Genomic DNA, 26,105 nt, shown 5'->3' on the forward strand with positions numbered 1-26,105 from the left:
GCACACCCCAGGGTCAACTCACAGGGCACAGTGGTGCCGTAGCGGTCTTGGTCCCACATGATGAGCTTGTTCTTCAGGCTACGTCGCCCCACGCCCTGTGCTCCAATCAGCACCAGGGTTTTCCGGCGGAAAGGGGGCATCCGGGCCACTTCCTCATAGATCAGAAGCTCATGCCGATCGAACTCTGTGAGCACAGAGGACAAGGGCACCACCCATTCATTAGGCCAGCATGGGTACATCAGGGCCAAAGGAAGAAGTGGGCAGGGTCACAGAGGACTATTCAGGGAGAGGAATGCAATGGCCATGGGTGGTATCTAGGGGCCAGGTGGGCATGTGTCTGGAGGTAGAGAGTGCCCAGAAAGGAGACCTGAGGTTAGTGCCTGGGGAGCAAGGTAAACAATGTCTAAAAAACATTAAGGTATGTGTTTTCCATGCAGCACCAAGGGAGAGATGCTCAGGGGCTGAGGATAAGAAACAGGAAAAGATAGGCAGTGCCCAGGCATGAGGGTGCCCACCTGCATTCTTGGTAGTGAGATACATCATCCTCTTCTTCTTCTTGCCTGAAATGCTGCCACACAGGGCACCTGGCATTGGGGAGGGGGGAGAGGAGTAAACCTGGGAGTGCTCTCATCACATTCCAAAGCTGACAAGACCCTACCCCCAAAGGGCTTACCTGAGGTTGGTGTCATCTCCAGGTCCCTCTTGACAAAGGCCTTCCGTTTCTCTTCCAGCAGCTGGCTAGGGATAAGCCCGGCACTGCCCCCCTCTACATGGCATGCCTGAAACACCCACAAGGCTTAAGAACATTGGTGTCTCCCCTGCTCCCCTTCACTTTCCCTCCCATCTGGCCAGCTTCTGATACTCTGCTACTCCTGATATTCCTGGTACTCAGGAATAGAGCAGCCTCAGGGGGCTTGTTCATGCTTCCTCCTTTGCACCTCCTTTGTACCACCCCTCTGGTTCAACTAGATTAAAGTGGAGTAGCAGAGGGCTGATGGGAGGCAGGGGCAGGGAATGCCAGCATCCCTGGGGCAGAGGGCCTGGTTTCCATGAAGCAACAAGCACTGACAAGGGCACTCACTTGCCACCAGTTAGCATCATCCTGGTTAACAATCTGGAGCAGGTCGCCGGCACAAAAGCGCAGGCCGGCCTCCTTGCAGGGGATCAGGCTGTCCCTGGCTGGCTCATAGTTAAAGTGACATTTGACAAACACCTGGGTGGGGTGGGAAGTGAGAAAACACATATGGATCAAGGGCCATGGTAGGCATAGTGTCAATAAGGGCGCCCAGGGAAGGGAATGGTAGGGAAAGGATAGGTGCCCCTCCCTCTACCTCTAGGCCACCCAGGACCTGAGGAAAGTGCCACCCCCTAGCCTCTAAAGTCCCAGGGAGAAAGTAGAGGGGGAGGAATAAGAGCACACCCAGACAGCCCCACTCATACACACCAGCCCTTTCCTCTTTAAGGGAGGACGTCACTGTCTCTGCCTGCTCTACCATCCACTGCCAGGCTCCTTTCACTGCCCAGAACAAAGGGCAGTGGACTAGTTCTGTCTTTGTCCCTCCCATTTATGGGCAGGGTTATCGATCCTCCTTATCTCCCTCAAGACCCTCCAGTGGGAGAAGGAGAGAGGGATGCCCACACCAAGACTCGTCCCTCATTCTCCTTCCTCTCCTGCCCACTGGGCTTGGGTTGTGACAAAGCACTTTCCAGCACTGGGAGACAGCCAGGCCTGGGGAGTTTCAGTCTGATGGGAGGGGCAGGCCCTGGCTGCTTATGCTTAATGCCTGGAGGAGGACCCTTCTACACAGGCCTATATGTATACATGCCACACACACATAAACACACATGCATATATACAAGGAAATAAATATATCTACACATATACAAGGGGCAGTGGATAGAGTGCCTGGCCCAGAGTCAGGAAGATTCATCTTCATGAGTTCAAATCTGGTCTTAGACACTTAGTAGCTGTGTGACCCTGAGCAAGTCAGTTTCCTCAGCTGTAAAATGAGCTGGAGAAGGAAATGGCAAACCACTCTAGTGTCTCTGTCATGAAGCATGAGACCTGACTGACCAAACAACAAGAAGTACTTAACATGTGATATGTGTGTACATACACAGGGACACACATATATACACACACACAAGGATGCACATATTTGTACAAGGATGTGCACACATATACACAATTTTGTAGGAGAAAACTGACATTGTTATACCAGTTGAAGGTTTGCAAAGTACTTTACATTCATGATCTCATTTGCTGACCAACAAGGGCCCTATGTAATAGGTACGATTTGAATCACCATATGAGGAAGCCGGAGCTCTGAGAGAATGACAGGCTGTGGTCACATAACCAGGAAGCTGTGGGCCAGGGGCGGGTTTTGAACCCAGGCCTCTGCTGATTCCAAAGCCAGCATTCTTTCCTCTGTCACATTTACTCTGCATATGCATGCGTACCCACACAACACACATATCTGTGCAATCTGAAGGCCTTTATTTCTTTTTCTTTTTTTTTAGTGAGGCAATTGGGGTTAAGTGACTTGCCCAGGGTCACACAGCTAGTAAGTGCCAAGTGTCTGAGGTCGGATTTGAACTCAGGTCCTCCTGAATCCAGGGCCAGTGCTCTATCCACTGCGCGCCACCTAGCTGCCCCCCATATCTGTGCAATCTGAATACATACCTGTAGGGGCAGCTAGGTGGCGCAGTGGATAGAGCACTGGCCCTGGATTCAGGAGGACCTGAGTTCAAATCCGACCTCAGACACTTGGCACTTACTAGCTGTGTGACCCTGGGCAAGTCACTTAACCCCAATTGCCTCACTAAAAAAAATAAAAATTAAAAAAAACTAAACTGAATACATACCTGTTATGTGCACAGGCTCTGTGCAGGGATCATAGTCTCCCCCCATGAGCAGAAGTAGGTATAGGCCATATAAACCCTTTCAGCCAGAACATTCAAACATACTTGCATACACACCTCATCTCCAACGCACACACATTGGGGGAGGGAGAAGGGTCCTCCCCTCAGAACAGCCAACAATGTGCGGGGGGGGGGGGGGCAGGCAATCAAATATAGAGGGAAAGATACCAGGGTCTAAGGAGGGAGAGAGGGTGATGGGGACAGGGGCCTGAGGTTAAGGCACAGGCGCCCACTGGATGCCCACCTGTCGAGGCAGGTGGGGCTCCTGGTAACTGGGCAGGATCTTGAGGATGACGCTACCACTGGCACTTCGGAGTAATTCCTGCAGCCCCCGGGGGTCACTGCCCACAGGCTGCCCATTCACCTCCTTGATGACATCACCCACGTGCAGCAGGCCCTGCTGAGCCACCATGCCCCCATGCAGGATGCGGGCAATCACCAGCTCTCCACCCTCCACTCGGAACGTCACACCCTGGGCAAAGCAAGAAGAGGAGGAGGGGGGTGGGTTAAGGGGCAGACACAGCTCTGTGCACCCTGATGATTAAATGCCCTGGCCTCCTCTCCAGAACCTGTCACTGCCACTTCCCACCTCAACGTCCTGCTCAACTCTCAGGAGCTTGTGTGTGGTGGGTTCCCCATCTGGCTCAACCCTCAGCCCAAGGCCCTCAGCTCCCCCAGAAGAGCTGCTTCAAACAGTTCCTCCTCCTCTACTTCCTCTCCTTCCTCCTCTTCTTCCTCTTCCTCCTCCTCCTTTCTCTTCTCTCCTCTTCCTCTTCCTCCTCCCCTTCCTCCTCCTCTTCCTCATTCTCTTCCTCCTCCTTTTCCTTTCTCCTCCTCTTCCTCTCCTCTTCCTCCTCTTCTTCCTTCTCTTGCTCCCCTTCCTCTTGCTCTTCCTCCCTCTCCTCCACTTCCCCTTCGCCTCTCACCAGTCCCCTGCACTAGAAGCCAAGGTTGAGAACACTCCTCCCCCTTCCCTATTGATCAGCTGGAGTGAAGCAATTAATAAGGCAACACAAACTGGAAGAAGAGGAAAATAATCATTATTAATAGTAATAAGAACAATAAATAATGGAGCTTATAAATCCCTTCAGGGTTTGTAAGCCTTTTACATGATCTCATTTGCTGCTCAAAGCTCAGCTCAGACTGGGCTCCTTCCTAAAGGAGGCCCTTGGGATTACCACAGCTGCTGCTGCCTCCACCACCCCTAAAGTTACCCTGCACGTAGTTATTTTATATCTACGTACATGCCCCTTCTCTCTTCCACTAAACAATGTAAACTCCTTGAGGGAAGGAAGTGTTTTACTTTCATCTGTGTTGAGTGTAACCCCAGTGCCTGGCACACAGTAGGTGCTTAATTGCTATTTATTGAATGATTAACCTTCACAAGTACTACCGGTATTATTATCCCCATTTTACAAATAGGGAAACTGGGGGTAGCTAGGTGGCGAAGTGGATAAAGCACCAGCTCTGGATTCAGGAGGACCTGAGTTCAAATCCAGCCTCAGACACTTGGACACTTACTAGCTGTGTGAGCCTGGGCAAGTCACTTAACCCTCATTGCCCGGAAAAAAAAACAAATAGGGAAACTGAGGCTTGAAAAGGTGAAGAGTCTTATTCATAGCCACACAATTGGGCATCATAGAGGCAGGACTGGGACCCAGGTGCCGTCCTCTTTCCATTGTACCACATGGGTTTCTTCCTGCTTCTCTTTACTTGCTGGCCGCTGGCCCTGGTGCTGGAATTTCTGCATTTTCTCCCCCCTCATATGAGCCCCTGCTTCCCTCACTAGCCCTCTCCCCAACTGCCTCCACCTCCCCCAACTTTCCCGAAGCCCTTCCCATTCAATCCCTCCTTTGCTCTGCTCTATAGTCCCACCCCGGGCATGGCGAGGGCATGCCCTCTCTGTGCCCACTGCTCTCCTTGATGGCCCTTCACCCTCTCTCCTTTACCTCCTACCCCAGCGCCCTCACCAGGTGCTCTCCTGCAGTCTTTCGGATGCCCACCATTCGTACAGCATCTGGGGGGACAGGCTGGTTGTTGAACATGGGGTCCAGGCCAGGGCTGGGAGGCGGTGTCTCGTAGCTCTTTGATGCCACTGAGTCATGCGTCTCCAGGAGGGACTAGGGAAACATGGCAGTCAAGATAGAGCAGAACAATATGGAAATGTTTTACACGATGGCATATGTATAGCCTATATCTGATTGCTTACCATCTCAGGGGGCCAGGAGGAGAGGGAGAGAGGGATAGAATTCGGAACTCAACATTTTAAATTAAAATGTTGGGTTTTTTTTTTTAATTGGGGGGAGGTGGGGAGAGAAGGATTAAAAAAAGAAGAAACAGCAGTGTTCAGCTTTCCCCTACCCCAGAGGCCTTCCTATCAGTCCTCAGATGCCCCCTCGCTATCAGAATCCATCCTTCCAACACCTCTGTCCCAGGTCTCCCTCGTTTGAGTCATACTCTCTTCACCCAACCTCCTCTCCTCCATCCCATCCCATTCCTTTTCTTTAAAATCCTGCTAGATCAGTGGGCAGCCAGGTGGCACAGTGGATAGAGCACCAGCCCTGGAGTCAGGAGTACCTGAGTTCAAATCCAGCCTCAGACACTTACACACTTACTAGCTGTGTGACCCTGGGCAAATCACTTAACCCCAATTGCCTCACCAAAAAAAAAAAAAAAAAAAGGGAAAAAAAAATCCTGCCAGATCAGGCAGCTAGGTGGTACAGTAGATAAAGCACAGGCCCTGGATTCAGGAGATCCTGAATTCAAATCCGACCTCAGACACTGGACACTTACTAGCTGTGTGACCTTGGGCAAGTCACTTAACCCTCATTGCCCCACAAAAAAAAAAAAAAGAAAAAAGAATCCTGCCAAATCCCTCCAGGGACCAGTTGGGGCCCTGACCAGATCCCCTCCATCTGAGCAGGTCCCATTCAATCAAATCTTTAGACACACAACAAGCACCCTCTAGAGCCTAATCAAACTTCCCCTCCCAGGTCCCCTGTCCTTCCCTCCTGGTGACTCCCTTTACTCAGCCAGATCCAACTTCCTTCTCGGCCCAATCCCCCAGCCAGGGCCCATGCCCTACCCCCAGGGCAGCATTTCACCAGCTTTGATGCCAAGCCTGGGGGCTCTGCTGCAATTCTTTGCCACAGAAAGTGACCTGGCCCCAAAGAGATGGCAGCCTGGGCTTTCATCAGTGTAAGGGGTTCAAGGTGTGGAAAAGTCTTGAGGCTTTGCCTAAGCCTCTCCTCCCATTCCAGGCTCCCCACCTGGAAGTGTGGCTCTTGGAGGATGTGGGCAAGCTCAGCGGCCGTGCTGCTCTGCTCGACCAGCTCGGCCAGGTCGTGCAGGATCTCCTGAACCAGCTCCAAGTTGTTGTCCCGAACTGCCTCCAGCTTGGTCTCTTCCAGGCGCTCATGGGCCTGGTGGGAGGGAGGAGGAGAGAAGAGCCTGCGTTATCTCTCCCCCAGAGGAGCCCCGTGAAATCAAAGACCCTTAGAGGGGCCCCTGTCCCTGGCACTTGGAGCGCCACCTCCTCCCCCTGCCAACCAATTAGCAGTCTGGTTGGCAGAGCCCACCCACCCCCACGCACACCTTTAGACCACTCATATACCCACACTCCATCACCTACACAAACTCACAGGTGCACACACTCACCCCTTTCCTCTCTCCCTGACTAGCGGTTTCTTTTCTTAGCTGACACTCAGATCAGGACAAGGAAAATTGAATGGTCCCTTCAATTCCTCAGTAGTTCTGTGTCTTCAGATTGCTCTCACAAAGCTTCGGCAGTTCATGAAGAAGCCTTAAAACCATGCCCTTGTCCCCTCCCCATTCCAGGCATCTCAACAGACTATTTGGTTGGTCTAAGCCTAATTTTGGCCAGACTGCTTCCCATTTTCCCAGCAATTTTTATCAATTAGGAACTTCTTTCTTTAGTCCTTTGCATTTTCAGGTTTATTTCAACCTCAATACTATAGGATGGGGGAAGGCATTGGTGAATAGGGCAAATGACTTGCCCAGGCTCACACAGCTAGTAAGCATGACTAAAACTCTTCTGTAATAAAGCATCTGTCAGAATTCTCAACCGTGCAGAGCAGTGTGACAGGAAGACTGCCTTAAATGAAAATCTGGAAACTTTACTAAATGCTTTCTTTTCCTTTTTTCCTTCCTTCCTTTTTTTTTTTTAAAGTTTATTTTTGCTCCCTGATATCCTGGCAGCTCTGATCTGTGAGGAAGCATAGTGTGATTTTTTTTTTTAAGCATCAAGAAAGATTCAGAAAGCCTGGATTCTGGTCCTGACTTAGACTCATTAGCATTAGCACGTGACCTAAACTGACTTAATTCACCCCCTCTAACCTCAATTTTCCTATCTGCAAATGGAGATCGCTATTACTTTGGGTACCCACTGTCTACTTCCTGGGGTGATATCTTTTCTGTATGAGGGATTAATTATATCATCAGAGAAGGGCTAGGGAACGCACCTATGATTTCATTGCTACAGAGAACCCCAGGTGATTCCCTCTCTCAATACAGGTGGACACCTCTCCAATTTGTAATCTGAGAGAGTTACCCAGGACAGGTGGGTGAAAGCCAGGATAGAGACCTGGCCTCACAACCAGGAAGACCTGACTTTCAATCCCACCTCAGATGCATATTAGCTGTATGACCCTGGGCAAGTCACTTAATTTCCCTGGGCCTCAGTTTTTTCATATGTAAAATAGGAATACATTTTACATCACAGGGTTCTGAGTATCAAATATTATCAAACGAGATGACATCATATACAACAGGCTGGGGAAACTTTATTAGAGCCCTAAGAAGTTAAGTTGCCTGAGCAGGGGCCACACATGTGAAAGAGGTGGGACAGGTCTTCCTGGTTCTGAGGCCAGGTCTCCATCCACTATGTGACTATTCACTATCTTATTATCAGGGAAGGAGAGAATAAAGGAGGAAATGGGGAAAGACATAGATGGTAGGCTCATAAAAAATGCAGATAACATGAAGCAAGGAGGGCTAGTTATACACACGGATGATGGTGAAAGAATCCGAAAAGACACTGACAGGCTAGAGCATTGGGAAGAGTCTAAAAAGATGAAATTCGATAGGAATAAATGTAAAGTGTAACACTTGGGCAGCTAGGTAGCACAGCAGATAAAGTGCCAGGCCTAGAGTCAGGCAGACTCCCCTTCCTGAGTTCAAATCTGGTCTTAGACACTTCTTAGCTGTGTGACCCTGGGCAAGTCACTTAGCCCTGTTGGCCTCAGTTTCCTTATCCTTCAAATGAGCTGGAGAAGGAAATGGCAAACCACTCCAGTATCTCTGCCAAGAAAACACCAAATGGGACCATGAAGAGTCAGATGTGACTGAAATGACTGAACAACAAACACTTGAGTGCAAAATATCAACCTCCATTGTACAGGATGGAGGAAGGCATAGATAGGCAAAAACTTGTCTGAAAAAGATCCAGGAGGTTTAGTGGACCACAAGTTCAATAGGAATCATCAGTTTGATGTGGCAGCCAAAAGAGCTATGTCAGTGATGGGCCACATTGAGGAGCAGAACTTTCAGGGGTAGGGAGGACCCTCTATACTTTACCCTAGTCCAACCATGTGTGGAATACTGTGTTCAGTTCAACATGCCATATTTTAAGAAAGAAATTGATGAGCTGGAGAGAGTATGCAGAGAATGGAAACCAAGATGGTGAAGGGACTTAAGTCTATGTTACATGAGGAACATCTGAAGAAATTGGGAACATTTAGCCCAGAAAAGAGAAGACCCAGCAGGATCATGGTAGCTATGTTCAGGTATTTGAGGGGGTGTTGTGTGTAAGTGGTGTTAGACATGTTCTCTTTGTTCCCAGGGTGCCCAACCAGCTTAAGTTCTAAAAAGGCCAACTTTAGGCTTGACATCAGAAAAATGTTCTAACAATTAGAGGCCCCCATCGAAAAGTACATGGGCTGCTTTGAGAAGTGGTGGTATTGTTGTTGGATTGTGTCTGACTCTTCGTGACCCCATTTGGGGTTTTCTTGGAAAAGATACTGGAGTGGTTTGCCATTTCCTTCTCCAGCTCATCTGACAGATGAGAAAACTGAGGCAAATAGGGTAAAGTGACCTACCCAGGGTCACATAGCTACTAAGTATCTGAGGCTGGATTCGAACTCAGGTCTTCCTGACCGCAGGCCTGGTGCTCTATCCACTGCGCCTCCTAACTGAGAGGTTGTAGGTACCCCTTAATTGGAGGTCTCCAACCATTTGTCAGGTATATTATAGGAAGTCATTCTTTCTGAACATGGGTGAGCCCAGATGGTCTCTGAGGTCTCTCTCAATTCTAAAATACTCTAAAATGTGCCACCTTCCCTTTTCTGGAGATGTGGAGGCCTATGGGTATAAAATGTTGCATATGCTGTCAGACTGGGTCCCTGTTTCAGTTGGTTTGATTTAACTGTTTTTCCTGGTCACACGAGGTAGAGAGAGAGAGGAGGAAGAATATATTTAGAAATGACTAGGACATAAAAAATGTGTTGTTATTCAGTCGTTTCAGTCATGTCCGAGTCTCTCTGACCCCATTTGGGGTTTTCTTGGCAAAGATACAGGAGTGGTTTGCCATTTCTTTCTCCAGTTCATTTTACAATGAAGAAACTGAGGCAAATGGGGTTAAGTGACTTTCCCAGGCGTCACACAGAAAATAATTGTCTGAGCCTGGATTTGAACTCAGGTCTTTGAGATTCCAGGCCCAGCGCTGGGCTCCTCTGAGCCACCCAGCTCACCCTGACTACAGAATTGTAAGACCAGGTATCACTACCACGGGGTGTTTCCACTTCATCCCAATCCTGCAGATTTCCAGCTCACTTTTCAAGCAATCACTAATTAATTTTCATGACTAGGTTTTGGCTCAAAATGCCCTGACTGAGACTGACTACATTAATGTGCATATTGCTCCAAGTGGTATAGGATAATTAAAAGTGACCACGAACAGATAGTTGCTTCTCCCTGGTCAATCTCACCTTTTCCAAGCTCAGACAAATCTCCACGGTTCTCCATTTCCAGACCAGGCCCACTGCCAAGATCCAAGGCAGATGCCATCAGCTTCCTCTAACCCAGCATTTGTGGAGCCCCCCCCCCCCACCCCCGCCGCTTGGAGAGTCCTCCCTGCCTCACTGCCCTCCACCCCACCCCACCCCACCCCACTGTCTTTTCTTTTTGCCCTGTGCCTCTGGAACTGTGCCCAAAGTTTCCCGGTGTGTAATTCCAGCCAGCAGGTATTCACGAATAATTCTGGGAAATCGATGTCACTTACTGCTTGGCACAGACACACGTGTAACCTTTGAGAGGCACTCCCTGCGCCAGCTGCTTCAGAAATCAGAGCAAAAGTCATTCAAGGTGGGGCAGATTCATTCACAGGGTGACTTCAGTTATAAGGGTATAGGAAGTCAACTGGCACACTGCCCATCTCCATGCTTGGGAACCTAGTCTGAGTTTTGCTCTCTCTGCTTTTTATGAGATTCCCCCCCAGGCCCAGCTTCTACCAGAGTTGGGTTTTTGTTGTTTTTTTTTTCCTGGAAGGTTTGTAGGCCTTTGGCCAAATACATTGACGTTCTAACCCGTAGACCACAGATGCTCACATGCTTAAGTCCTCACTTATTCATTCACATACAACTCTCTGGCACAATAACAATCCAGTGGTCTTGGTGTATGCCATTTCACTGCAACTAAGGATGTCTGGTCCCCTTCCAGGGATTGCAGACCCAACAAGGAGTCCCTGAGAAAGAAGGAAAGGGATGGACACCCTGCTACCAGATCCTGGGGTGAGCCCCACAGCCTGGGGGATGGCAGCTGTGCCCAGATAGAACTCTGAGACAGGCACAGGGAGTTGGATGCTCTTGGCAGAGAGACACCATTTGGTCCAAAGATGGCAGGGGGTGGGGGGAAATTGGGTTGGATCCTGGAGGTTTCAAACATAGACACACAAATGCATACAAGTCACACAAGCATACCCAGTCACATAATAAGAAGGGGTTATTAGTACTATCAGTTATTATACCGATCCCCACAAAAACTGTCTAGGGGAGGTGCATTCCTACCTACAATCATCTAACTTGGTGCCTCAAGAGTGGGTGCCCATGGGGCAGCTTGATGATGCAATGGGTAGAGCACTGTGAGAAAATTATTAATAATGTGATATTTGGGGGGGGACTCAGGGACCCCCCCACACAAAGGAACTCTGGCTGGTTTCCTAGAGCCAGCCCAGACTCAGTACAATTGCAAAAGAAATGTAGATTGACCTTCCGGACTACCTAAAGGAAGTTAACTCACCTGGGTGACCTCCTCAGTCATGTCAATCAACAGACTTGAATGTTACTGGCCAATAAGCATGGGTTAAGGTGCAGTGACCCATCTCTACCTGAGAGAGGATAAAAATCCTTGGGGCAAGGAGGGGGTTGCTCTCTTCTCTCCCCTGCTCTTCTCCCCATCCTGGAATTTTATGCTGGGCCTGGGATGCCGGAGGAGGCAGCCATGCGGCCCCCACTCTCTTTTCTATCTAGGTAGGTATGTCTTCTGAACTCTAATTCTGAGCCATGTGTTCTCTCTCTCTCTCTCTCTCTCTCTCTCTCTCTCTCTCTCTCTCTCTCTCTCTCTCTCTCTCTCTCTCTCTCTCTCTCTCTCTCTCCTAACACTTAATATGCTTTAAGAAATGCTTAATGTGGGGCAGCTAGATGGCGCAGTGGATAGAGCACCAGCCCTGGAGTTAGGAGTACCTGAGTTCAAATCCGGCCTCAGACACTTAAGACTTACTAGCTGTGTGACCCTGGGCAAGTCACTTAACCCCAATTGCCTCACTAAAAAAAAAAAATGCTTAATGCCCCAAACTGGTTCAGTAGCCTCTAATTTATGAATAAGTAGCAATATATTAGAGACCCCAGCTAAGTTCCCTAAAACTTGAGACAGAGATGGGCACCCCCATATAATTTCTTTTCTTTTCTTTTTTTTTGGGTGAGGCAATTAGGGTTAAGTGACTTGCCCAGGGTCACACAGCTAGTAAGTGTCAAGTGTCTGAGGCTGGATTTGAACTCGGGTCCTCCTGAATCCAGGGCTGGTACTCTATCCACTGTGCCACCTAGCTGCCCCACCCCATATAATTTCAAATGACACAGCACTGACCCTGGAGTCAAGAGGACCTGAGTTCAAATCCCCAACCTCAGATACTTACTAGTTGTGTGACCCTGGGCAAGTCACTTAACCCCAATTACTTCCACCAAAAGTAAATGAGCACAGAAGCACATCATCCCAGGCTCTCTCCCTTTGTGTCTAGATTTTGAAGTTGAGAGCTTCCCAAGGTCACAAGGTAGCACATCCAAAAGCTTGTCTCCTAGCACAAGGACTAAGTTCTCCACCCCAATCCCCCACCTACCCCATGTACCAAACGCCCATGCGCACACCCGCCTCCTTGTGGAACTGTACCTTCGCCAAGGATCTTACTATTGGACTTTCCATGATGCCTCGAAGGAAGATCAGGTCTAACTCTGCAGCTCCCGTGGCATTGGGAAAGGTCCCCAAGTTGTCCAAGACTTGCTGCATAGCTGTGGGAAGATGGAGGGGGGAGAACGGAAGAGAGGTGGGTGGCAAATTCAGGAGGGAAGAAGGAGCAGCTGGGGCAGAAGAGGCAGGAGGGGACCCCCCACATCTCCAGCCCTCTTCCAGGAGAGTGCTCATGGGCAAGCAGGGCACTGGCCTTTGTATTCCCAGGGCCTAGCACATGGTACATGCATAATAGATGCTTCTTGATGGGTTGTCCACTGAGCCCAGATGGGCACAGCTTATTCCCAAAGGACAGAAATGTTATCAACGAATAGCTGGCTAAAACATCCTGTATGGGTGGGGGCTTAGCTACCCTGCTACCCATGGAGCAAGATGATGCCCAGCACAAGCACCTGAAGATGTCTTCCTGGTCTCAGGAATGAGGGGGAGTGGGGAAAACTGGATGCTTCCCGGGCTCCCTCCCCCCCTCTTCCCCCTCCTTGAGTGAAGTCAAGTATAGCAGATGAGAGACTGTTAGCACAACCAGAAGAGGAACTCAGGGTGTGTGTGTGTGGGGGGGGTGCTGAATGTTTGTGTGTGATGGTGTGTGTGTGCTGGGGTGTGTGTGTGTGTGTGTGTGCTGAGGGTGTGAGTGTGTGTTGGGTGTATGTGTATGTGCAGGGTGTTTATGTGTGCTGGGTGTGTGTGTATGTTTGTGTGCTAGGGGTGTGTGTGTATGTGCAGGATATGTGTGTGTGTGTTGGGGGTGTATGTGCAGGGTGTGTATGTGTGTGCTGGGTGTGTGTATGTGCAGGATGTGTGTATGTATGTATGTGCTGGGTATGTGTATGTATGTGCAGGGTATGGGTATGTGCTGGTTGTATGTTTGTATATATGTGTGTGCTGAGTGTGTATGTATGTTTGTATGCTGGGTGTGTATGTGTATATATATATATGTGCAGGATGTGTGTGTGTGTGTGTGTGTGTGCTGGCTGGGTGTGTTGGAAAGGAGGTAACAGGAAGTAGTGTCGAATTCCAGGCTCCACTCCTACAGTCAGGTGGTTCCAGGAACTAAGGCTAGGTTGGTAGCCATCTCTGCCAGGGTTCCACTGACTAAGGATCAATTAGATCTTAACCTACTCCCCCCCATGCCACCCCTTCCCCCTTGTCTATTTCCAGTTGGACTCCAATGAGGAAACAACTAGGGCAGCCCCATGGTCAGTAGGGATAGCAGGGCATGGCCTAATGCTGAGGAGGCCATCATGTGGGGGACAGGAAGACCTGAAAAACTGACATCGTCTGTGTGACCACACGGTAAGTCACTTTTAACTTCACAAAGCAGTTTCCCCACAACAGGTCTGTGAGGATTTGAATTGCAAGGACTATCATTTCCATTTTACAGATGACAATACTGAGGCTCAGAAGAGAAGTGACTCAACTTCAGTTCCATTCTCCATCTCACCCTCCCCCAAACCAACAGCAACACCATGTGTGACCACTGGAAACCCTGGGCACCTGCAGAGGACTGGCATGTCCAGACACGCCAGAGCCCATGGTGGTATGTGACTCTGAGCACTTGTGGACAGAGGCCAGAGAGCAGCCTAAGTCATCATAGAGAATATGCTTATCTAGGTGCTGGGGATGTGCATAGCCCAGCCATGACCAGGGACTCGAGGACATGGGTGGGAATGACAGGAATACTAGAGCTGAGCCAACTAGTGCCCACTGTGGTCCCCAAGGTACGAGCTGAGTGTCTGCAGGCTAGGCATGGAAGAGGAGGGAGCTTTGGAATGAGGGAACATTGGGTGCCCCCAGCTGGGAGCAGAGATGGACAGGGGGTATCATTACCCAGCACCACCATGCCACCCACACCAGCATCTGCACCAGCAGCCGAGGGGATGGGGGTGGAGATGGCCCCTGGCTGTTCCTGTCACTGCTCCCCTCCTTTAGGGAGGGACTGTGGGGGATAAGGCAGAGTCAGTGCTTGATCAGAATGGCAGCAAGGGGCTGCCCCTCCCCCAGTTCCCTCTTTTCTGCTTCCCTCTTCCCCCTGTCTCATTTTCCATCAAAATGCCTTCCTCATCCAACTCTTTTACCTAATCTTTTAGGTTTCTGGACCTGATGCAACTCAATTCTCCCCATCCCTCCTACAGGTCTTCTCTCTCATTCCATGTATTCACAACAAGTACCACGACACAACTCAGGACAGTTATGAGAGGGAGGCAGCACAGGACCTGAGTTCAAGTCTTATCTTTGCCACTTAATAGCTATAGAGCAGATCTTCGATCTTCCAGTTCCTTCTCTAAGCCTCAGTTTCCCCCTCTGTAAGAGGAAGGGATTGGGTTAGATTCCCTCAACTATGAAATACTCTTCCAGAGCTAGGGAAGGAGCAGGTATGAACTGCCTCACCACTCACTCTGCCAGTGCCTCCTGGATGGGGTAGCTCAGTTCTCACCTCCTATCCCCTCATGTCCCTATTCCCTCTTAATACACTTAATGCCCCTTAGGGATAGGCCCTTTTTCCTGGTTTAACAGTCCTTCCTTTCCAGGTGCCTCTGTGAATCTGACCAATCCCTAGTACATACAAGAGTGGAGTGGTCACACCTTTTCAAGAGAGTAAGGGTAAGTGTGTTCAGCCCATGATGAATTTTTACTAATGGCATAGGCTAGTTTTCCATTCTGTCTTTTTAATCTCACTTCCTAGCACAGCATCCTGCACATAGTAGGCTCTTAAATGTTTGTTGGGTTGGATGAGATTGGATGGAGGTCACAGACAGAAGAGCTGATAGAGAATTACCCATCTGGCTCCCCTCTTTAAACAAATCCCCATGCCCCTTACTCAGACACACACAGCAGATGCCACCTTCACCAGCCCCTACAGACCAAGTAGAAAGGGATCCCCCTCCTCTAACCCAGGAAGATTGGGCAGGAGGAAAGTGCCCTCTGCCCCCACTCCCCTTGCAGCTGTTCTGAGTGGCCACATCTGGTAACACCAGCCCCAGCCCCAATCCCACCTCTTCCTCCCCTACCTTCCCTCCGGAGCTCTGCTTCCTCCGAAGAACCCAGGGATATGCCCTCCAGGGAGGCACCGCTGCCTGGGCTGCCTGCCATAGCTGCCTGGCCCCCTCCTGTTCCCTGCCCCCCAGCTCTGAGTGCTGCAGTAGCTGCTGCTGTATGCCACCCTCCCAGCCTGAAGGTACTAAGCCTGGGGAAGGAGGGACCCCAGGAGCCCCTTCAAGGGGCTAGCCAATGGTAGGGCTCAGCTGCCTCTGAGGCTTTCCTGATTGGCAGAAGCTGGGTGAGGAGGGGGGAGATGTGGAGTCGCTTCTTCTAAGGGGAAGCCCCTCCCCCATTTAGGTCTGTGAAGAGGTTGGGGAAAACAGGCATGGTTCCACCCCCCCACCCACCCAGGACTGGCACAGCGCCCAGAAGACCACCCCCTCCCCTCTCTACCTCTCCACAACTCTGAGACCAGAAGACCTAGTCATGAAGAGGGAGGGGGACCTTCGTCCTCAATTTCTCCTTCCTCTTCGATCTGCTTGAAATATCCCACACCCCAAATCCCCCCACTTGCAGGGCCCCCCCACCACAGCTCCAGAAGCTTCTATTCCACTTCCCTCCCTAGCCCCAGGATCCCTTCCAAGCTCACCTCCTCCCAAATCCCTGATCTCCTCTGCCTTTAACCCAGCCAGAGAAGATGGCCCAGGAATGACCCCCCAGCTCTTGCCAAGGACTGATGGGTACTGAGTCTGGCACAGAGATGGGCTTCATTGAGCTCCGCCCCTGACTCCCCCTTCCCAACCAACACAATCAGAAAGCTCAGTCCTCACTCTTCCTCCTCAATCATCCCCCCCGCCCCCCACCCCCAGGAAATGGGCAAGGGGTTGCCAGTCTGACATGATTGGCATTTTAGAATGGAGGAGGAAGAGAAAAGGGTGAATTCCTAACTCTCTTCACCATCCAGAAGGGCCATGAGTGAAGGAAGAATGAAGGAGCCCTTGCCATTTCCTGCCCTGCTCTCTCCGTTCTGTGCCTGAGATGCCCGGGGAGGGCGGTCACCAGGGTGCTGCTGCTGTTCCCGAAGGAGTGGCAGTGGGTCGAACTGCACCCCTGGTTGCCATGGCAGCAGGCAGGATTATACATTAGGACATTAACCCAGGGATGTGAAGCAGATTTAAAGGGACAGCACTGCCTGGAAACAGTCCTGCAGACCCCCAAGTTTCCCTCCCCCTCCCCTTTCCCTTTCACCATAACCTTGAGAGAAGGGAAGGAGACTAGTGAAGCACACTGAGGTGGATGGAACCAGAATAGCAGGGGTGGATACCAGGGATGAGCCCACCCCACGTCACTCCCCCATCCACTCACGCCCATCTGAAGAGAAAAAGCATGGCCATGCCTCCAAGTTCTTGGGGATCAAATAAGGGACCAAAGAAGGTACCTTTGGGGTATGTCAGGATGTGATAGAGGGGGGAGGAGGGCAGAGCAGGGACCTTGCTCGCTTTAACCCTTTGTAAGCCACTATCTACCAGAAGCCCAGCTGTCTTTAAATAAAACAAAAGAAGTAGGGAGCCCACTCACGTATTTTTCTAGATAATCCAACAAAGCAGAAAGGCAAGGGCAGGGGAAAGTTAAATAAGGAAGCATCTGTCCCCCAGATAGACAGGAATATTGGACCCCAACTCCGCTGCCCCTCCCCAAGTTGTTTTCTATCTCTAATAAGCCTGTAATGAAAAATACACCGGGAAAGCTAGGTGGCACAGTGGAAAGAGTGCCAGGCCTGAACTCAGGAGGACCTAAATTCAAATCCAGCCTCAGACACTTATTAACTGTGTGACCCTGGGCAAGTCACTTCACTCTGTTTGCCTCAGTTTCCTTATCTCTAAAATGAGCTGGAGAAGGAAATAGAAAACCACTTCATTATCTTTAAGGCCAAGAAAATCCCAAATGGAGTCATGGAAAGTCAGACAAGGACCAAACAACAGAGGTCCCTTCTGGCTCTAAATCCCATGATCCAAATAGGTCGGACAAACTGCTGTTAGGGGTGAGAGGCAGTGAATGCAAGTTGTTGAGAGTGAGAGGGCATAGTAGAAAGAGTGTTGGGTTTGGAGTTATGAGATGAGTTCAAATTTTAGCACTGTTACTACCTGTCTGACCTTGAAAAGTCTATTACCACCCTGGGTCTCAGTTTACTCATTTACAAAATAAGGGGGTTGGGGCAGCTAGGTGGTGCAGTGAATAGAGCACCCGGCACTGGATTCAGGAGGACCTGAGTTCAAATCTGGCCTCAGACACTTAACGCTTACTAGCTGTGTGACTCTGGGCAAGTCACTTAACCCCAATTGCCTTACCAAAAAAAAAAGAAAAGAAAAGACAAAATAAGGGGGTTAGACTAGATGACCTTTGAGGTTCCTCCTGTCCTACACATGTGATCCTGGGAAACCAGTACCACGTGGCATCATTAGTCTAGGATTCTAGGTGAAGGAAGGAGCCCCAAGTAGCACTAATTTCAAGGTAGGGACCCAGAGACATACTTTCTCCTAAATATCCCTTTCTCCTCTTTACTCCTAACCCAGAACCAATGCCCTAGGACCCCTGAAGAAGTCCCTTATGGGAGGTGTCTGGGGAAGTGACAGTTTCCCACCCACCCCTTCTCCTGGCTAAACTGTCTGCTCCTCCCCAGCTCTGTCATACCCCTACTGGGCAGTGTTGGTCCCTCAGCTTCACTGGGCAGAGATAAAAGCCTCTGGCATGTCCACTCACCCCCACCCCCTTCTCCCCATGCCATTAATGGATTTACTGGATGGTCCAGGATTACTGTCCCTAATGATCAGCTCAGGGGGATGGGTTTAATTAGCCCATAAGCAGCTTACAGAAGGGCCCTCAAAGGCACCAAGAGGGAGGCAAGAGTTCGGGCACAGGGGGAGCAGGCACAGAAGAGGGCACAGATCAAGAGGCACCCCAGTAGATGGGGCAGCAGGATCCCCGAGACACAGGATACAGGTTTATACTTCTCCATCCAGTGACAGAGCAGGCACCAAGCCTGATGTGGCATAGGGGAGAGGGGAGGCCCAAGACCTGCCCGCAAGAAAAGGAAATCTATAGATGAGGCTGGGGATCAAAGGATCAGAGTTCGAAAGCCAAATGAGGCAGCTGGGTGGGCCAGTGGAGAGAGTCCTTGGTAGTCAAATTCTGCCTCAGACACATAGCAGCTGTGAGACCCTGGACAAGTCACTTAACCCTGTTTGCCTCAGTTTCCTCATCTGTAAAATGAGCAAACCACTCCAGTATCTTTGCCAAAGAAAACCCCACAACTGAACAACAATATGGGATGTTAAGCTAGCTCTAGGGAAACTGTTGTCTTTCTTTGGTGCTGCTTCTCATAGACACCTCCATTCTGCCTAGATGGTTGCCTGGCTACTGCTAGTCTCTGAATTCTGGACTCTCTTAGGTAGGGGCCCTCTCCAGACCCTCTGTACCCACTGTTAATGCCTTCCATTGTCTAAAAAGGGGAGTCCTAACCGAAGGGATGTCCTACCCCCTTACCAGACTCAGAGTTGGTAGCAGCAACTGGCATGATGAGAATAGCTGTGGTTGTCAGGCAACTCTCCTGTGGGGAGAGAGAAAAGATCATGAGAAAACAAGAGGTTGGAATAAAAGAGAGGAAAGGGAGGGGAAAAGCATTGCCATGTTGGGATAGGTCCGGTAGTGGCCAGGATGTCTGCTGCCCATCACTCCCTATCTTGATACTCTGACCCAGGACCTCTGAGAATGGCCAGGATGCAATAAGAGACAGAGGAGAGAAGGGCTAGTGGTACAAAGCCCGATGTACTGCCCTATAGAAGAATCCCAAACCCTGTCTGTGGGGAAAAGGAGCGAAGCTTATGCTACTTGTTACCTGGGCGACCATAAGCAAATTTATCAGCCTCAGTTTTCTCATCTGTAAAACGAAGGGGTTGGACCAGATGGCCCCCAACATCCTTTCCAGATGAAAAATCTACAATCCAGTTAAGATCAATTTTCTCTGTGACTCTTGAAAGGGCAACTGGGAGCAAACCCAATACCCTCCCACCCACCCCACAGAAGCAAACTTTTCTATCAGGGAGGCATCTTTGCCAACTCCCTACCCATGCCCTTTCCGAGATCTCAAAGGCCTCTATAAACTTTAACAGAAATAGAGTGATGCCATGGGAATAGTGACAAGCAAGTAAAATCACAGTCATCTATGAAGCCTGGAGTTACCAATTTCCTGTTGATGCCCCCTCTGACTGGTACCCAAACTCTAGGGCCTGTGTCAGAGGATTTTTAAAAAATACAACAGACTTGGGACAGGGATAGAGAAGGGGAGATTTTAGGTACCCCCACATCCCCTAGGGCAGAAGAGAATGGGAACAGTATACCGAGTGATCATCCTCCCTTCCCCCATCAAAGCTTTAAGGGAGGGGTTGGGCTGCCAGATAAAACGCTAATTCCCAGTTGTCATAGCAACAGGAGCCTGTGGCTCATACAGTAAGGGTGAGGGAAATGGGGGGGCAGAAGAGAAGCTCAGAAGTCTGTTGGCAGTGCCCACTGTGGGGCACGATGCCCGATGTGTGCTATGTTCTGTGTCCTGGAGAGGAGAGGAGATATGCCTGAACTTTAGTGCCTCTGCCCAGGGGAAAAAAAACCAAAAAACAAAAAACCTTTTCACATACTTATTTGGTCACTCCAGCTTCTCTTTTCCACCCCAAAAAGAGTGGGCCTCTGCACCTGAGGTGGTCCTATGCTCAGCTGCCCACTGTCATCAGGAGGAGGAGTGAAAACCCCTCTTGTTAGTCCCTCTCTGCTCCCAGGAGTCCAAGAGCAGGGTTGGAGAGAAGGTGCAAGGAAAAGAAGGACTCTCGAGCCAACACTCAGCCTGGAAGGGATCTGGGGAGACCTCATTTCTTTTTTTTTCTTTTTTCTTGTGGGGCAATGAGGGTTAAGTGACTTGCCCAGGGTCACACAGGTAGTAAGTGTCAAGTGTCTGAGGCCGGATTTGAACTCGGGTCCTCCTGCTTTATCCACTGCACCACCTAGCTGCCCCCGAGACTTCATTTCACCAGGCAGAATGCCAGCCAGAGCCCCCCTTTGCAGTACAGTGGAGATAACCCTTGCTTCCTCTACTTTCGCAGTGGAATTTTCTTCACCTCCCCAATGCCTGCCAGTTGGTGGTGCCCGAATAGAGAGGGGCCCAAAGGTAACTCAAGATAGCTCCGTCCCCAAAAGGAATGCCTGGTAAGGGTGTGCAGGGTGTGGTAAGAGAGCCTTCTAGCCCATGACCCAGTATTATCGGGCCTATCCCCATAAAGTTCTGGATCAGTTCTGGGTGGAAGGCTGTTTCCCACGATTTCAATTCCCCTTCTCTTCCTTCCTTCCCCCCAACCCCCCAGGTCAGCCCCAACCCTCTTAAGGGAGTGGAGTAAAAGCTGTGGTGAAGCAGAAACCCCAGTGCCAGTTCGGCCGGCCAGCCTGGTCCAATGCCAAGGTCTTAGGTCTCGAACACAGCAGGGGAAATGCTTCCCGCGTTCTAGAAAGTCAGGCACAGGTGTCCTCTTTCACCTTCTCCCCAATCTATAGTCACACCTCGGAGCATCAACAACCCCTCCTACCACCACCACCACCACCACAAGTGATTCCCTGAGAACGCCCCGTAGCAGGGAGAGACCAGCGTTCCCCAGAAGCGCCCCGCCCCAACCTTCCCAGGCCCCTATATATTCTCTGAAAGACTCAGTTGCCTTAGCTGCAAAAATGGAGGTGTGGAGTAATGCCTGATCCTTTTAAATCCTCCGATTGCTACTCTGAATGGGAGGAGGGAAGCTGGGAGGGGAGAGGGGACTCAGAGAAAAGAATGGCCTTACTATACCCCCGCCCTCCCTTCCACGGACAACCGAGATAAAAGAGAAGCTGAACCGACCGAGGTCACGTGGGCTGAGGGCTTGGCTCCCCCAGTCAAAAGGACTGACTGGCCGCCAGGTTCCCCCGTCCCAATCCCCGCCTCCTCTCCTTCCCATTTCTACTGCTCCCAGCCCCCCCCCCACCCCCACCCCTCCAACCTCCAAACACTCCCGGCACTAGGACCTTGGGAAGGGGGTGCGAGTGTTGTGCACGAGAGAAAGAATCAGCATCTTGAATGCCTCTGGGAGAAGAACAGATGAGGTCACAGTGTAGTCCTCCTCCCCCGCCTCAGCTACCATATCCCCTCAGCATCCCCCAATTCTGGGTTCCTGATCCCCCCTCCCACCTTCCCTGGTCATCCCATTCCAAGTAATTAAGAATAACCTCCCCAGCTCCCAGCTCCACTCTCAATAGAGATCAATCAATCCCCCAAACCCAAAGGCACCCGAGGAAAACCCGCCCCTTCAGGGTCGTCCTCACTGGCGGACATAAGGTTCCAAAGAGACCCAAGGAAGTCTCTATCCCTAGCCTTCCATCCTCGATCCAGCTCTGCTCTTCCCCCCAAGTCTGGGAGATGAGAGGACTGGGGGGGGCGGGGTAGACGGGGCAAGGCGACCCTTATGTAACGTGGTGTTCTGCCAGTCCTGATTAAAATAGCACTTATGGGGTTCCCAGGGCCCCAGATGCCACTCGGATGTCAGCTCCCCAACACCCATGCCTCTCGACGTCACCTCGGAGACCTTCACATGGTGGGCAGAGGAGGTCTCCCGGTGCCACCCCCTACGTCCCCATCCCTCTGGAGTCTTAGGCAAGGAGGATCAACAGGAAGACAGCCAGACTGAGGGAGGAGGGCTCACATGGGATGTCAGCCCTCTCCTTATATTCCCCCTCCCCCTCAGGGAGCCCCGGGAAAAGGGTCTGGGGTAGACGATTCCTCGGGGAGGGGCCAGATGGATGACGGGCGGTGGGCTGTCGGTATGGGGAGGGGGTGGCAGAGGCGGGTGCCAGCGCCCCCTTGACTAGAATCTCATCCTGTGCATCTCAAGGATGCACTAGGACAGAGGAGAGGACAGAGGCCCTAGGACTGTGTGCAAGGGTCCAGGGCTAAGGAAGGGGTGAAGGGGACGGGAGGGGGACGCCTACCTGCGCCCCGGGGAGTCCTTTGCTCCGGGTAGCTCCGGCTCAGTCTCGGTTCTCCGCGGCTCTTCGAGCTTGTCAATCTCTCCTCGCTCTTAAAGCGGCAATGCCTCTTAGGAGAAGAGAGGGGGCGCGCGTCGAGCGGGGGTGGGGGCCTTCGGCTGGAATAATGGGCGGAGGGACAGAATCTAGGAACCCGGGTGGAGAGGCTAGGCGGGGCATGGCCAGCGACCGGCTTCCCAGCTTTGAGAAAGGAGCCGAAAGGGGAGGAGGGGAAGGAGGCGGGTTGAGCCCCGAAACCTTCCCTTGGTATTTAGGGAATCTCTTAAAGGGGCGATGAGGAAGTTCGGACGATCTCATCATACCCACCCTTCTACCAGGCTGTGGGGAGGGGGCGGGAACTTAAGGGCTACAGAAGAGGTTAAAAGATTCACTCACCTTTTTTCTCCCTACATCAATTTTCCCATCCCTCCCAAGAAAGGAGTGGGGGTGGGAGGAGGTGGGAAATACACACACGCACACAGAGCCATTGAATCCAACTCCGTTTTACAGATGAAGAAACTGAGGCACCCAGTAACTTAGTGACTTGCTCAGGCGCTACTGAAGCAGAATTTGAGCCCAGGTCTTCAGGGAGCTGGAAGTTCTGTTCTAGCAGAACGCTGAGAGCTGGGGACACCAAGGGTCCCATACTTTAAAAGTAGGAAGAATTGGTTTTCAAAAAGGGTTTAGGGGGCAGCTAGGTGGAGCAGTGGATAGAGCATCGGCCCTGGAGTCAGGAGTACCTGAGTTCAAATCCGACCTCAGACACTTGACACTTACTAGCTGTGTGACCCTGGGCAAGTCACTTAACCCCAATTGCCTCACTTTAAAAAAAAAGGGGGGGGGGTTAGAACCGGGAGCAAGAAGACTAAGGACAACTTCTCTGTTCGAGCACGCAAGAGAAAAAGACAAATAGCCCTGAGCTTGGAGTCCCGGGACTTGCATTCGAATTCTAGCTCCGTTATTTTACTAGCTAGGTAACCTTGCGCAAATCACTTCCTTTTCTAAAACTTAGTCTCTTAAACTGTCAACTGGAAACGACTAGATGACCTCTAACTTAAGTCCCTCCCAGATCTCCAGCTGTAGGGCCCCTGAAGATTGCCCCATTGCCTCCTTCCACACCCCGCCTCCTGACACCTACTCCTGGGGTGGACAAAGAGTTAAACAGCCTCACGCCCCGCCCCTAGCCCTACACTAAGCCACTGGACGCATGCTCGGTTCTAGGGCGTATCCGTAGTGGACAGTTTGGAAGCTTGAGCCGGGTGTTCGATTCCACTCTCTGTCACTTACGCGCTCGGGAATTTCGGGCCAAATAGCTTCCTCTCTCTGGATATAGGTCTTGTCGCTACATACTCCCCCCTCCTTGCTAATCATTGGAAATTTTTTAACCTCCTTCTTTACTTTTAGAGCCGGGGCGGGGGAGGGGGGGTGCAGAAATGAACTCTCTAGAAGGCTTTGACGGCCGAGCCCGAGGCATAGAAATCTGAAGATCCCAGGAAATAATAGAATCAGACCGTTAGAACTGAAAAAGACGTAGAGGCTACCTAGCCCAACCCCCTCCTTTTACAAAGGAGGAAACTGAGGCCTAGGGATATTTAGGGGCTTGTTTAAAGTCACGTGGGTAGTATCAGAGGTGGGACCCAAGTCCTAGGGCCTCTGATACTCCACTTAATTTGCTTTCCATCGCTTCACATATCACAGGGATTCTAAGGTGAAACCTTGTCGAAGAAAGAGAGTGGGGATTTGGGATGGAGATGAATGTCCTCTTCTCTTGGGCTTACTGGACAAAGGGTGGTGTCTAACCTAGGGTCATAATATAAAAAACAAAAACACCATTTAATGATATCCTTTTTTATTTTTAACATGTCTTAGTTTCCCCCCCTGTATTCCTCCTCCTTCCTTCTCCCAGAGGGAGGTCCCTTATTTTAAACAATTTGGAAAAAGAAAAAGAGGAAAAAGGGGGTAGGAGGAAGCAAAACTAATCAATACATAGATACAACCTAACCTTAAATACAATGTTAATGAGAAAGTATTTATGAAATGCCTACTATGTGCTAGGCACTATGATAAGCGCTAGACACTCAAAAATTTGAAGAATGAAGAGGTTCTGGAAGTCTCAGGAAAATCTGTTTTAAGGAACCAATCTTTGAAGGGGAAAAATAAAACATTTTTAAAAACACAATAAAGACAGATATTAATGGAATTGTGGCTAAACCACGTATAACTGCCTGCATTCTATACTGGCCTCTATCTTCTCCTTAGGGAACTCTTATTGACTCTCAGCTTTTGGGGGGTAAACATAGGTCCCATCCAGGGAAGGGCAGAACTGAGTGAAGGGTTCTATAAATGGGACTCTAGGGGCAGCTAGGTGACCCAGTGGATAGAGCACTGGCCCTGGAGTCAGGAGGACCTGAGTTCAAATCCAACCTCAGACACTTGACACTAGCTGTGTGACTCTGGGCAAGTCACTTAACCCTCATTGCCCTGCAAAACCAAAAACCAAAAATAAAAACAACAACAACAACAACAACAAAACCCACCTCATTGATAGTTACAGCTGAAGGTCTGGGCCAAAAGAGGAAGGAAACAAGCCAATAGGCAGGGAACCATAATGGGCGCCCCAAGGTGCTCAAATTCTTTCTTTCAGAAACACAGAAACAACTGAGCTTCAAACCTAGAGTCTGGGGGTGCAGTTTTTACTGACAGGTTTCTTTGAAGTTAGGAACTCCTGCTTACTCTACCCAAAGCTGATTGGTCACTGCTCAGTCATTTTTGGTCTACTAAGATCTGGGGTACTAAGGGTTTAAGTGATTTGGTCACAGGACCAATAGTAATGGGTCAGAAGAGTTCTGAAGCCTTCCTCCAAGGTCAACTCTCTATCCACTGCACCTCTCTCAGAATCTCATTAGTACTACTAATAATAGTGTGACACTTTAAGGTTTGCAAAGTGTGTGTATGTGTGTATGTATATATGTATGTATGCATGCATATGTATGTATGTGCTCATTTGATCCTTACAACAACACTGGGAGGTAATTGCTATTATTATCTCCATTTTAGAGAAGAGGAAACTGAGCTTGAGGGAAGTTAAGTGACCTGCCCAGTGTCACACCACCAGAATATGTCTGAGGCAGGACTCAAACTCTGGTCCAAGCAAGAACAAATAGTTAAAATAGGAAATTACTGTACAAAATGACTAATGTGGAAATGTTTTACATAATGGCATATGTATAACCTACACTGACTGCTTACTGTATCAGGAAAGGGGAAGGGGAGGGAGGGAGGAAGGAAGGGATAGAATTTGGAACTCAAAACTTTAAATAAAAAGGTTTAAAAATTGGGAAAAAAATAAAATAGGAAGCTACTAGATAGCACTAATTCCTCTTTCTGGCTGATATTTCTTGCCTTCCCTCACCCCCTTCCCCCCAAAAAAACCCCTTCCAATCAATCTTGTTATATTTTTAGGGGTCTCTATTTATGAAAGCCAGTGTCCCAGGACCTCTGTTACCTCCCACTCAAACCTAACTGAATTCATCTTTAAAAGTTGATTTCAGGGTACTGTGCTATGCTGCCTCCCT

General features: G+C 50.1%; 1 protein-coding gene across 6 annotated transcripts in view; it reads right to left on the reverse strand.

The window, feature by feature from the left end:
• MPP2 (MAGUK p55 scaffold protein 2) overlaps nt 1-22,658 on the reverse strand; it is a 33,620-nt gene extending 10,962 nt beyond the window's left edge. The window contains exons 1-10 of one of the 6 annotated variants that reach the window (XM_043963160.1): nt 22,495-22,658; nt 18,982-19,045; nt 12,400-12,500; nt 6,192-6,344; nt 4,893-5,042; nt 3,167-3,394; nt 1,082-1,213; nt 674-779; nt 516-584; nt 23-184 (exon numbers count right to left, since the gene is read on the reverse strand). In XM_043963160.1, the coding sequence (XP_043819095.1) occupies nt 23-184; nt 516-584; nt 674-779; nt 1,082-1,213; nt 3,167-3,394; nt 4,893-5,042; nt 6,192-6,344; nt 12,400-12,500; nt 18,982-19,012 (1,132 nt within the window). In that variant the 5' untranslated portion in view covers nt 19,013-19,045; nt 22,495-22,658. Of the gene's footprint in view, nt 1-22; nt 185-515; nt 585-673; nt 780-1,081; nt 1,214-3,166; nt 3,395-4,892; nt 5,043-6,191; nt 6,345-12,381; nt 12,501-15,467; nt 15,618-18,981; nt 19,046-22,494 lie in introns of those variants that run through there. The other 5 variants (XM_043963159.1, XM_043963162.1, XM_043963161.1 and 2 more) reach the window with 5 other exon arrangements.
• Nucleotides 22,659-26,105: the final 3,447 nt, after the last annotated feature.

Source organism: Dromiciops gliroides, chromosome 4, assembly GCF_019393635.1.
Source record: "Dromiciops gliroides isolate mDroGli1 chromosome 4, mDroGli1.pri, whole genome shotgun sequence".
Lineage (NCBI taxonomy): Eukaryota > Metazoa > Chordata > Mammalia > Microbiotheria > Microbiotheriidae > Dromiciops > Dromiciops gliroides.